This window comes from Conger conger, chromosome 12, assembly GCF_963514075.1.
Source record: "Conger conger chromosome 12, fConCon1.1, whole genome shotgun sequence".
Lineage (NCBI taxonomy): Eukaryota > Metazoa > Chordata > Actinopteri > Anguilliformes > Congridae > Conger > Conger conger.
The window spans coordinates 48,092,338-48,106,166 of NC_083771.1; the positions used below are offsets into that span (position 1 = coordinate 48,092,338).

The 13,829-nt window shown below is 47.2% G+C and overlaps 2 protein-coding genes across 2 annotated transcripts in view; both read right to left on the bottom strand.

The window, feature by feature from the left end:
- The window catches only part of LOC133142228 (E3 ubiquitin-protein ligase MARCHF3-like), a 43,096-nt gene extending 33,251 nt beyond the window's left edge, over positions 1-9,845 (bottom strand). Inside the window, exon 1 of the mRNA XM_061263316.1 lies at positions 9,703-9,845. The gene's annotated coding sequence lies outside the window, so the exon portion shown is untranslated. The remainder of the gene's footprint in view (positions 1-9,702) is intronic.
- A 345-nt stretch (positions 9,846-10,190) lies between these two features.
- On the bottom strand, positions 10,191-13,829 carry c12h5orf63 (chromosome 12 C5orf63 homolog). The gene is made up of 4 exons (XM_061215848.1): positions 13,716-13,829; positions 12,946-13,066; positions 12,003-12,059; positions 10,191-10,473 (listed from the first exon to the last, which is right to left on the bottom strand). The coding sequence occupies exons 2-4, from the start codon at positions 13,057-13,059 to the stop codon at positions 10,303-10,305; spliced, it is 342 nt and encodes a 113-aa protein (XP_061071832.1). The 5' UTR covers positions 13,060-13,066; positions 13,716-13,829; the 3' UTR covers positions 10,191-10,302.

The window sequence follows — 13,829 nt, forward strand, 5'->3', positions numbered from 1 at the left end:
CCCCCCCCTCCAAAGAGCACTGCTCCAAAACACAGAGCCTACAAGCAATGAGCAGTTATTAAATAACAGCAGCTGGAAGGTAGGCAGGTTCCAGATTTTTATCAACTAAACAAATTGGTGTTGGCCTTTTTACAAATGGGAAATTAAGCCGCAGAGAAGCCAGGCATTTCCTCAGGTTCCTGAAAGCAAGTTTTGCAAATGTGACATAAAACTGGCCAATAGTTTAACTTCCGTTTCATCTCGGGGGGCAGCCAGTAGCCTAGTGGCTAAGGTGCTTGACTGGGACCTTGGAGGGCTGGTGTTTCAAGCCCCAGTGTAGCTACAATAAGATCAATGCAGCTGTTGGGCCCTTGAGTTTGACATTGCTTCAGGTGGGATTGTCCCCTGCGTGGTCTAATCAACTGTAATGTCATGTCCCAGTGCTCTGATCTTTAATAGCGTTCTGCGGGACCTTTAGAGTCGCTTGGCTACGTTATGTGCCGTCATTCGCAAAAAACGTACCTGTTTTTTTTTTTTTTTTTTTGGTCAAAACATTTGCTCTGGCTGGTGTTTTTGTGTTTTTGTAAATATTTAATGGAACACACAGTCTAGGTATGTGCACAGAGCTGGTGACGGCCACAGTTCTGGGACAGAAAGGTCACCGGGGGGGGGGGGGGTGAAGGAAAAACAAAACAAATAAAGAAAAAGTGATTGTGGAATGAAGGAGTGTGGGGACCGCGGGGAGGGTCTGGGGGACAGTGCCGGACCACAGGCTCTCCCGGCCAAACGGACCTCCTGAGAACGGCCCGGTAGCCCCGCCCGCCCAGCGGATGGGCTGAGATCACATTACGCCACTCTGTCTCCAGAGCTCCTCAGACTGCGTCTCGTCTCGCGTAGTTTTGCGTAACGTGCGTGACTGGGACCCGCAAGGTCGGTGGTTCTAATCCCGGTGTAGCCACAATAAGATCTGCACAGCCGTTGGGCCCTTGAGCAAGGCCCTTTAACCCTGCATTGCTCCAGGGGAGGACTGTCTCCTGCTTAGTCTAATCAACTGTACGTCGCTCTGGATAAGAGCATCAGCCAAATGCCAATAATGTAATGTAATGTAACTAGAAAACTTATAGCGACATATTAGCAAACTGGCTTGCTCAGGAAGATACATACAAGATACATTTGATAAAATTACATGAAATAGAAACTGCCTGTGGATGGGTATGTAGGCTTCACCTGTGATTGGCTGAGCTGAACCTGCTGTTTGCAGCAGCTGACGGAAGGACAGCACGCCGGGCGACACATAGCCGGGTCCCAGGAGGTGCTTGGTTCTCGGCTCTCGGTCTGTGTATCCTCTCTGGCTCTGGAGAGCAGGCACACGGTGGCTGGCAGGTTGTTATCACATTATGTTATTTGTGTTATTTATCCAAAGCCACTCACAGTTGACTACACTAAGCAGAGAACAATCCTCCCCTGGAGAAATGCAGGGTTAAGGGCCTTGCTCAAGGGCCCAACGGCTGCGCAGATCTTACCATGGCTACACCAGGGATTGAACCACCGACCTTGCTGGTCCCAGTCATGTACGATGTTGCCGAGGACATCATGTATGTTAGCTGGGCTGCGCACATTTCCCTGTGCGCGTTAGCCATAGCGCGCTAGCTCCTGCATGTTAGCTGGGCTGCGCACATTTCCCTGTGCGCGTTAGCCGTAGCGCGCTAGCTCCTGCATGTTAGCTGGGCCGCGCACATTTCCCTGTGCGCGTTAGCCGTAGCGCGCTAGCTCCTGCATGTTAGCTGGGCTGCGCACATTTCCCTGTGCGCGTTAGCCGTAGCGCGCTAGCTCCTGCATGTTAGCTGGGCTGCGCACATTTCCCTGTGCGCATTAGCCGTAGCGCGCTAGCTCCTGCATGTTAGCTGGGCTGCGCACATTTCCCTGTGCGTGTTAGCCGTAGCGCGCTAGCTCCAGCTCTCCAGTGTTAGGATACTGCAGCGTTTACAGCCTCAGGAATACAAATGGAGAGAGAGAAACAAGCAAAGAAGTGTCCATCGCAGGGCGTGAACATGCCCAATTCCTGCCCTGATCTGGAATGTCCCGCTCTCGTGAGAGCGAATGATGTCATCGGCATCACCGCTGGTCACTTATCGGCCCAGCTGAAGCCTTGGTTGTCACCGGCAACCAGTTTTACCTTCCCAGAAGTCCGCACGGCGTGCACACGGCGGTGGTGAACAGTCGCTGGGGTCAGATCTTCAGCCGGCAGCCGACAGAGTACTGTTGGGGGTTTATGGGTCTGGACCACAAGTCAAATCACGTCACTCAGAACAAACACGACTTCTGCGGACTGTGTGTCGTTGTTGACAAAGAAGGCCGCTAATCGTGAAAGTGGAGCGACCCTGAAAGCATTTGCTCGTGTTTTTGTGTTTTTTGTGTTTTTTGCAGGACAAAGTCAGGGCTGGATTTGGAATTGAGAGCCAGAGTTGATGATCCCTGGTGTGGATTCCGTCGTCTCCACGGCACCCTCGGGCCACACCCCCATCTCCACGGTGAGTAGCGTGACTACGGATGCGACCAATCGGCTGCCAGTAGACCAACGGTGTGACCCGGTTGGCTGCCAGCAGACGTGCGAGACCAGCCGGCCGAGTCAGTGGCCCCAGAGCTGGGCTGGTCACCCGGACAACAGAACACTGCTGAGTCATACTCCCTGTGATGTCACACAGTTGAAATAAATGGCAGTTGGAGGTGCTGTCCGACCGGTGTGGACTGTGCCGGTAGCTCCAGTGGGCGATGTGTGATTGCTGATTGTGTCGCCCCGGGCGTGGGAAGGGCCGGACGGTTAGGCGTCCAGGTTTATTGCTCTCTGATTGGGTGACCGTGGACTGCAGGTCAGAGCCACGTATGAAAAGGTCTTCCTCTGACTCAACCCTATGACAGCGTGGCTGAGGTGGGCGCTGTGAAAGGGGAGTGGAGATTGTGTGGAGACTAAGTGTGTCCTATAACATAGGACATGCTAGCCACCACGTCTCTTCACTCTGATATTCACCAGCGGCGTTTTGCAGTCCGCTTCAGGTGCAATTTGCTGGCTGCGGCTACCTGCGATCAACCGGCAGCCTCAACGAGACATGGGACCCCCCTCCTCCAAGAACACCATGGCAACACGATGGCAACATGGTCGAGCCCAACCCCGTGGATCCTGGCCCCAGTCAGCACAGGTAGGGTTCGTCACTGACTGCACCAGGAAGCACACCGCTTAAGGTGTGAGGTCACAAATATGCGTGTTCTAAAACGGAACATTCTAATGCTGATGTCACAATCACTACTGCTGATTCAATGCAATGGCGTTCTAGAACAATGACTTGGAATCTTGGGGGAAAACATTCCAAAACACCTGCTCTACAAAGGGCTAAGGCCTTCAGTGATATAATTAAAGTGTTTCATTAAAGTGCAGTTTGTTTTGTGTTTTTTTTTTTTTTTTTTTTGGCCTATCGACTGGGAATACCCACGTCATTTTACCAGGCAAAGCCTGTGTGGTCATATGTTTTGCCACACAAACGCTAATCACCTCCATTTTTTTCCAGTTCCAGGATTATAGATGTTATGCATTTCTTTAAATGAATATCATATTAAAAATGATGAAAAAATGAATCCACACTCAGAGGATCCACTTAAACCTTCATTAAAATATGAATGGCCTTTTTAGATTCACATGGCTTCCTACAGGTAGCTCTTGACAATGGTAGGCAATGAAGACGTTTTTAATTTTTGAGTGGCAACTTACAACTTCCCCTTTCTTTTAGTATTAGTTTTTCTAATCATTAGTTTTTTTTTGACATATGTATTCATATTAATTCTGATTGCTGTAACTTGTGGGGGTAGTGTTCGTGAAAACACATCTTTGTTTACAGCAATGCCGCATATGAAACAGTGGGTGGGTGTGTTGGGTAGGCAGGTGGCTAGATGCTGATGGGGGGGTTGATGATGGACAGGTGAGAGACGTGGGGGAGGGGGTTGATGTGTGAGTGTGTGTGTGTGTGGGGGGGCGGGGTGGATGAGATGGGGAGTCCATATTCTGTGACCGTTTCTGATTCATATTATGGCTGTACGCTCTCTGATTAATATTAGGGCTGTACGCTCTCGTATGTTTATATCAATTGACGTTCTGTTAAATTGATTAGCTGTTCATGTGCAATTGGTTCAACATAAGCGTGTTGCATTAAATTTTTCTTATTCAGTGGGCACGGGCTATTCATTGTCTGGGGTCTATGTTAGCAGCGTGCCTAAAGCAGAAAGACACGTTCTTATCCCTCGCAGGTCATATCGTCATGGCAATATTCAGCAACGTTATGGCATATCGCAAATTTCCCCTCATTGTGCAGCCCTAATTAATAATCTATTTTGATATTTATTGTACCGTAACTTGCATATATATATACTGTAACTGTAGCCACTACTGACTACCATAACGAATGAAAAGGAATCAGTGTTCTAGCTGGACGAGCCTGACAGAGACCCGCAGCACAGCCGCGCGTTAGCACAGCCGCGCCGTTAGCACAGCCGCGGGTTAGCACAGGCGCGCCGTTAGCACAGCCGCCGCGCCGTTAGCACAGCCGCCGCGCCGTTAGCACAGCCGCGCCGTTAGCACTCCTCCGTCATCGTCTCCTGCGACAGGGCCATTGAGCTGCAGCCCCGGGGGCCATGCCCGACCCAGACAGAGACCCGCTTTGGGCCCCTCTGCTCACAGGACAGAGAAGAACGGGATCATTCAAACACTAAAAACCGAGACGGTCTCCAATTCTGAATCCGCACAGAGTGAGCGTCACCACCCAAGGTCAGGAGGGGGCAGCCTGTAGCCTAGTGGCTAAGGCACATGACTGGGGCAGCCTGTAGCCTAGTGGCTAAGGTACATGACTGGGGCAGCCTGTAGCCTAGTGGCTAAGGTACATGACTGGGGCAGCCTGTAGCCTAGTGGCTAAGGTACATGACTGGGGCAGCCTGTAGCCTAGTGGCTAAGGTACATGACTGGGGCAGCCTGTAGCCTAGCGGCTAAGGTACATGACTGGGGCAGCCTGTAGCCTAGCAGCTAAGGCGCATGACTGGGGCAGCTTGTAGCCTAGCGGCTAAGGCACATGACTGGGGCAGCCTGTAGCCTAGTGGCTAAGGTACATGACTGGGGCAGCCTGTAGCCTAGTGGCTAAGGTACATAAGATAATAAGATAAGATAAGATAAGATATACTTTATTGAACCCTGTGGGTTAATTTGTCCTCTGCATTTGACCCATCCTAGTTACATAGGAGCAGTGGACAGCCACAGTGCAGCGCCCGGGGAGCAATGTGGGGTTAAGGGCCTTGCTCAAGGGCCCAACGGCTGTGCGGATCATTTTATTGTGGCTCAACCGGGATTCGAACCACTGACGTTGTGGCTCCCAGTCATGTACCTTAACCACTACGCTACAAGCCGCCGCACATGACTGGGGCAGCCTGTAGCCTAGTGGCTAAGGTACATGACTGGGGCAGCCTGTAGCCTAGTGACTAAGGTAAATGACTGGGACAGCCTGTAGCCTAGTGACTAAGGTACATGACTGGGACAGCCTGTAGCCTAGCAGCTAAGGCGCATGACTGGGGCAGCTTGTAGCCTAGTGGCTAAGGTACATGACTGGGACAGCCTGTAGCCTAGTGGCTAAGGTACATGACTGGGGCAGCCTGTAGCCTAGGGGCTAAGGTACATGACTGGGGCAGCCTGTAGCCTAGCGGCGAAGGTACATGACTGGGACAGCCTGTAGCCTAGTGGCTAAGGTACATGACTGGGGCAGCCTGTAGCCTAGTGACTAAGGTACATGACTGGGACAGCCTGTAGCCTAGTGGCTAAGGTACATGACTGGGGCAGCCTGTAGCCTAGTGACTAAGGTAAATGACTGGGACAGCCTGTAACCTAGTGGCTAAGGTACATGACTGGGGCAGCCTGGAGCCTAGTGGCTAAGGTACATGACTGGGGCAGCCTGTAGCCTAGTGGCTAAGTTGCTTGACTGGGACCAGGAAGGTTGGTGGTTCAAAGTGTATCCACAATAAGATCAGTGCAGCTGTTGGGCCCTTAACCCCACACTGCTTCAGGGGGGATTGGCCCCTGCTTCATCTAATCAACTGTAAGTCGCTTTGGATAAAAGCATCAGCTAAATAACTAATGTAATGGGTCTGAATTATTATTATTATAATCATTATTATTATTAATTACATTTAATGGGATTATTTGGAATGAACTAATCCGTTAATTCATAATGACATTTTTAGTTCCCCACCCTGTTACCACACACCACTCTCACACTCACACACATACACTCTCTCACACACACACACACACACACACAAACATGAACAAGTGACCGCAGAAACGCACGGTAATGAAAATGCCATTGAACACAAAACAGACAAATATTGTTATTTTTAGTGTGTGTGTTTTGAAAAAGAAAGCCAGTAATATAATAGCCTCTTATGCCCTCAGCTTGTGGGAAGAGGTCTGACCTGCGGACACCACGTTCAGAGAGAGTATGGGCTCAGTCACGACTGAGCCTCACCGAGCGCTTCTTCAACGCTCCGTTACATTTCACAACTTCTGTCTGCCGAGCAGGAAGTCCACTCGAAACGCTTCTGTTTTGCAACTCTTCTCGGGAGACGTTTCCGGGCGTGTCTTGTAGGTACAAATGTTGCCTCAGCTCCAGTAGGGGTGTGATAACTTTTTTTATTTTTTATTACAACAATTCCCTTTCCGATATTGCCTAAATGTTATTTCAGTTTAAACGTACGTTGCGATCGGCCCTGACCTGTTTATGTGTGTGATGAAGGACATATAGGGCTCATTCCAATCGCTTAATTTCTCCAAACATCCAAAGTACCCGTCAGTGCACACAGACAGTCTGCCCAAATCCATAACACACTGCACACTAAACAGAAACATGAAAAAATAAAAAATAAAACACACCAAAAAGTGAGTACATAAAAAAATCATGGTATACAAAGCATAGTTCACTTGATTCTATTGCCTTTTTCATTCATTATACTTGTAACGAACACTGCAAACGGATTCAGTTCAGTTTGGGGTTTAAGATATTCTCATTGTGTCGAGGCACTGCATGCATTATCGCAGCCAAGAGACCGTCAGTCAAAGCACAGCCCATAATTTAGCCACACAAAGTGGATGAAAAAAAAAAAAAACTCGGGGCACATTTAATAGCTATTTTAAGCATGCAGATGGCAAGCCTGAAGAATATCTAGATAAATACCTTTTCCTTAGAAGCTGGGTTCACTACGATGTAGACAGTTTGACGTGGACAACTCACTTTTCAACTGCGCATCCACTTTGCACTGACCTAGTCGCCTGTAGTGACTTAGCTGCTTGACTAGGACCCAGAAGGTTGGTGGTTCAAACCCCAGTGTAGCCACAAGAAGATCCATGCAACTGTGGGCCCTTGAGCGAGGCTCTTAACCCCACATTGCTCCAGGGGGGTTGTCCCCTTCTTAGTCTATTCAAGTTGCTTTGAATAAAAGTGTCAGCTAAATAACTAATGTAATAGCAAAACTCCTCAACTCTTTTGGTTCAAACAGTAGATTCCTCAACTCTTTTGGTTCAAACACTAGATTCCTCAACTCTATGGTCCAAACACTAGATTCCTCAACTCTTTTGGTTCAAACACTAGATTCCTCAACTCTATGGTTCAAACAGTAGATTCCTCAACTCTATGCTCCAAACACTAGATTCCTCAACTCTATGGTTCAAGCACTAGATTCCTCAACTCTTTTGGTTCAAACACTGGACTCCTCAACTCTATGGTCCAAACAGTAGTTTGCTCTTCTCTATGTTTCTATCCAACTAATTCTCCCAAGGAATGATGTCACCTTTGAAGATTATATTTTATGGCGACAACCAGGGTGCTTCGAGCCGCTGATTCGGTCCAAACGCCAAGCGTGGTCTCCCTGCCCCACCACGGATCGTCACGACGACGAAGGACACACATTCCCGTCATCGACATGTCCGGAGAACATCAAAACAACAGCTGAGCTGAGTGACAACTGCCGGAGAAATGCACTGACTAATCAATGTTCCCCGCACAGCAAATGTGTAGAACAGCAGTGCCAATAAACATCTCCACCGAACGGACGTTTGCACGGGTGACAACACCCTCAAAGCCCTTCTGCACAACGCAAGCTGCTCGGTGTTTCAGAAAGAAAAGGCTGGACTGACTGACACGTGATAACATTAACACAGACGTTCAGGAGCACAGGCCAGAGTAGCTGGCTGTTTTTGGGAGAGGTGTTGCCAGGGTACAGGTGCTAGGTGAGTCAGCTTAAGGCAACGGTAAATGACGTAGGAACAGACCCGGGCATTAGATTTCACAGCTGTGACAGTAAATTATGAAAATAAATGCGCAGAAATAAATATGATAATGACTAAGACTGGATGCTGAATCAGCTCAATACATACATATTAATAAATACGTAACGTGCAAAATGAATAATAACGACAGCACTCCCATTGAGAACTTAATATTAAATGTCAAAGCTGTACCCTTAAATTATGAAAAGAAGCCAACTCCATATGACAATGTCTAAGACTGGGTGCTGAATTACTGTAATGCATACATAATCTTATTAATAAATACATAACACCCTACACATGCATAACAGTACTAAATTAAAAATATCCAAGACTGCCAGTGAGAACTTTTCACGACCGTCGGCCACCTTTGAGAAAATAAGCTGGGCTTCGATTTGCGTTAAAACAGCGTCTTTAATGCGACACAATCAGAAAGGCATATGCCGGATGTGTATTGAGACAGGCCTGTCACAGACATATAACTGCAGTATAATTTAACGCTATAAATCATGTGTGAAATAACTTTTATTTGGAGTCTGCAAGAACTAAAAAAAAGTTTTTATTCAACATTATCGTTTTACTCCTTCTACAAATTTTGCCCAGCTGTCCCAATTAATCAATTAATCTCTCTTGGTTCCACTGCCTGTATTCAAAGTTCAATGCTTGATTTCACTAGTCTTAAACAACAGTACAAACACACCCCCAACGACCTATATGACACACAATAGCAACATTTTTTTTCAATATACAATCAGAATCATTATTCAATTAATAGCTCTATCGAGCCTAATTAACTGAGTTCAGTTGGCATCCGGTCGATACGGTTATAAACACTAAATAATGATCGTTATGCCTCAAGTCATCCGCAAATATTTACCATATGTTCGCAGACAAGCCTAATCATTCAAGAAAAAACTATTAGCGTTTTAACACAGTGACACGCTTGTATTAGGCTACTGTATACAATATCAAACTCTTGTCTGCCGAGCGCATTGCTATGCAACTCAACTCGCCATTGTTCAACTGGGTGTAATTTGTGATAACCCGTTTGTCTGCGTTCCGGCAGATGATGACCAGGAAGGTCAACGTGGGCGCATACGTGCGTTCCGTTGATGTACAAATGCCCTCTCGAACACATAAATTGACTTTCCAGCGTAATGTATTGCTTTTTCCCCCATTTGTGGACCTCCGAGTTGATGTGCACACATTATTGTTATGACAGCGGACAAATAAATCGTTCCCACTCCCAGCGTCCAAATCCCATGATACTACGCGGGGTCCTGAAAACTCAAGGACAGAGCCCCCGTTTTTTTTTTTACTGTATCGAAAGATTCTGTTTTATGTGGACAAGGAAAATATGACTGTCCGCTTACCTGGAGCGTCAATTCCATGGAGGTGTTCATAAGAGATGGTCCTTGTCGGGTTGTGTATAAAGCCCAGTCACGGTTTGAAATGCCGCACCTCCCCGGTACGAGTCTAATCGTGGTAAAATTTGAACAGAAAAACGCACGCGAAGTTCTCTATTCAAAAAAAAAAAAAAGAAGCCAGCTGTTCTGTGCAGCCTAGCCCATGTAGACAGACATATGACGGCCCGCCCCAGCCAATCAGCTCAGTACAATAACAAAACTTGCCACCAATCAGGGAGTGAGTAGGGAGTGATTAGGGAGGGGCGGGCGGGCGAGCTGAGCTGAGCCAAGTACAGAAGACCGAGTACGCCTCCTGCTGGTTACAATACTGTATGACTGTAAATTTGATTATTATTATTTTTTTGCAGTTACGAGTTATGCATCAACAAATTACCAACCTCCTTCAAATCGGCATACATTCTTTTAAGGAGCAAACACCAAGAAAAACAAACAAAACTGGTCCCACTCGCCTTTATTTTAACAGATGTGTAATGGGCACTGTACATCGTGAGCGTACATTGTTTGCACGGTATAATGCTACGCTTCCAAACGCTTTTGATTACCAACTCAAATGTTCTCGTCCTCGATTCTCGCCAAGCTCTTCTCCAGGACGGCGACGTTGACTCGGTGCATCATGAGAAACTGTCCGTTCAGGTGGAACACGGGAATGTCGTACTTGTAACGGTCGTACCACGCGCTGTTTTCCGGCCGCGTGATGTCCACCTGCTGTAACACAAACTGGACACAAGCGAACCGCTGTCAGTAATCAAGAGTTTAAAAAGTAGCACTTTATGTTCACAACAATGCTAATAACAACACGTACTATACTCTATAGTATACGAATAGTACACTATACGTATTATACCGTACTCTTATTGCCACAATGCGAAGTGCAAACTGTTTGAAATCGCATAGTTAGTTACAGAAAACAAAATGACACCACCACAGTATTGTGAAACTTACTGACTGAGGCTTACCACATTTCAAACATGAACAGTCAGACATGTTGTTGCCATGTGCTATGTGTCATCTCTTCATTCAAATGCATTTAACCCTGATGGCAAACCTCAAAATGACTCCCTATTTAGACAGATGAAACTAAAATAACTAATGAACTAATATACAAAGCACCTGTGTCCAGATAAATTACCGAAAGATTGGGACGACATAAAAAGCTCCACACAGCTTCATTTTGGCATATTATCCAACACAGATGACACACTGCGTGACAAATTCACACTGAAAGGATTGGCCAGGTTTTATAAATTGTTGTTTGTTGATTGAGGAGACCATCTGCGTTCATTCTCTCTCGCCCGTGAGGAGCGAAACCGGGAGCTAAAAAATGCAGCGGTAAAGAAGCTGGCCGAGGGCGGGGTGCTGTATCCTCATTTTTCATATTTTATTGCCAATTTATGCATTTTGCAATATATGTCAATATATGTCACACATATGCGTGGGAGGACCTGAGCTTTGTGTAATGCTGAAGATGTGACCTTGGTCGTCTCAGTGGAAGTTGCAGCCCTGTCTGTGATTAATTGCACTTTCTCTGTCTGGCTGTCATGGTGACACGGTGGTTAGTGCTGTTGCCTCACCTGAAGGAGGTTTGGGTTCAAGCCTACCCGGCTCGGCTCTATGCGTGTTCTCCCCGTGTCTGTGTGGAGTTTGCGTGTTCTCCCCGTGTCTGTGTGGAGTTTGCGTGTTCTCCCCGTGTCTGTGTGGAGTTAGTGTGTCCTCCCCGTGTCTGTGTGGAGTCTGCACGTTCTCCCCATGTCTGTGTGGAGTGTGCGTGTTCTCCCCGTGTCTGTGTGGAGTTTGCGTGTTCTCCCCGTGTCTGTGTGGAGTTTGCGTGTTCTCCCCATGTCTGTGTGGAGTTTGCGTGTTCTCCCCGTGTCTGTGTGGAGTTTGTGTGTCCTCCTCGTGTCTGTGTGGAGTTTGCATGTTCTCCCCGTGTCTGTGTGGAGTTTGCGTGTTCTCCCCGTGTCTGTGTGGAGTTTGCGTGTTCTCCCCATGTCTGTGTGGAGTTTGCGTGTTCTCCCCGTGTCTGTGTGGAGTTTGCGTGTTCTCCCCGTGTCCATGTGGAGTGTGCATGTTCTCCCTGTGTTCGCGTGGGTTTACTCCAGGTACTCCGGTTTCCTCCCACAGTCCAAACACATATCGCCCAGGGACTACAGACGAACATGAGCCTCCCTGGTTATGTCTGGTGCAGTTACAGAGCTGTTATTAAAGTGAACGGTCCCTGTTGAAAACATGACGTTAAAATGTTTTACCCTCTGTTTATAAGGCTCCAGGATCTCTTTGGCCTCGTCACATAAAGGACACGGATCCTAAGGACAGAAACATTCCAAATCAAAATTCCAACATTCCCATTTCCGAGGGCCTCTCAACGGGACAATCCTGTTATTCCCCCAATGTTAATTTATGCTGTCGGATAACAAGCCTGGGATTAAGGCCAATCCTACAGTGCTGGATATTCTTTGTGTCTGAGTGAGACGCTTCCTGGTTATGAGCATTTTAACAGTAATCAACAGTCCCTGGCTGAGGGGGGTCACGGTAGTTTCATACTGGTGTTCTGGGAGTGATTTTCAGAATCCTTTAGCGTGCGTGCGAGCGACAGACACAGGGCTGCTCTGCTATTATAGCCAGTGACCAGACCAGTTGTGACCAGTTACATTGCTGCTTTCAGCCAAAGTGACTCAAACAAATTCACTTCTCATGGTAACCAAGCTCGAGAAAGTTACACAGGGTTAGCAGAAAACCAAAGATAAACAGAGAAAAGAGGCAGAGATATGCAAATCTACAATGATGTAAACCGTCAAGATGGCAGACTCAAGACCTTCCTGGCAAAGGGAGAGACCGAACCATGAGGTGTATCCTGTCATTGTACATTTTAGACGTGTGGAGTATTTTCCCCCTTCTGTTATTTGTAAACGTTATTTGTATTACAATTTTAAAGCAGGTGTACTGGGTTGTGCCTGTAAAGTATCCTCCAGATTGCCCAGCCCTGTTCCTAAAGTGAAAAACGAATGATAAAAGTGGTGCCACACAGGATGACGAGTGTTGTATAAGCTGACCGGTAGAGTGATATTTCATGTCAGGGTCACATTTTCACGCCGTTTTGTCCTTTTCTGCGGTTAGATAACAGCGCAGTGGGGTAGGCAGACGGGCAGCCTTCGCGTCGTACAGAGAGCCGGCCGTGTGACAGACGGTTACCTTGGTGAAGAGGGTTAAGATCGGTAATTGCTTCTGCGACGAGCATCTGTTCCTCAGAAGCTGAAGGCTACGCAGCTTTGTTGGCTGAAGGCGTCTCAGAGTCAGCCAGTGCATTGTGGGTCTGTGAGAGCGAACATCAAGTCAACACATGAGCGCCGCTCTCTCCCACGGATCACTTTATTTTCTTTTCTGTTTTTTTAATCAACTGACGAATGTCACAGTAAAGTTTATTGCTTTCACATAAAACAATGAAATTCAAGGAAAAAAAAACTCGTTTGATTTGGGAGAACTCCGCGTAACTTCAACAGGCCCAATGAACGGTTTTTGGGGGATGGGGAGACAGTCAGAATGACTTTAATCTCGCTTCTGAAAACCAAAAACCTCCCCGTATCCCAGGCAGCGACCGCTGAAATTATTTATGTTTGGGTTACGTCACTTCCAAGCCAAGCCAGTGCACACACGTTGTCGCGACGGGAACTCAAAAGACTTGAGTGACCGCTTGCACTTTGTCGACCTGCGAAATCTCACGCACTGGGCTAATCGCACAGGAATTAGATCGGGTTTAAAAAAGGCTGCCACACGCAACACCAAGTTGCTATCATTATTTTTAGAACCGACTACAGAGGTTATATTTGGCCTGTTCAAAATTCTGTTTTATATCTCGCCCATAGCCTATTGACACTCGAGTCTTCACGCGACCGAAGACAACACTTAACTGTCTAAACATTACTGTAATCCTACTTCAGTGGTTTAAAAACACAATTCCTCACCTGAAGCGATCGGCTAGGAGCCCACCAGAACTACATAAAACGGATGAAATTATTTTACTCGGTGTATCCTATTGGTTGGGTTGGATTTCGCTTCCTGTTCAGAGCAGACATTTT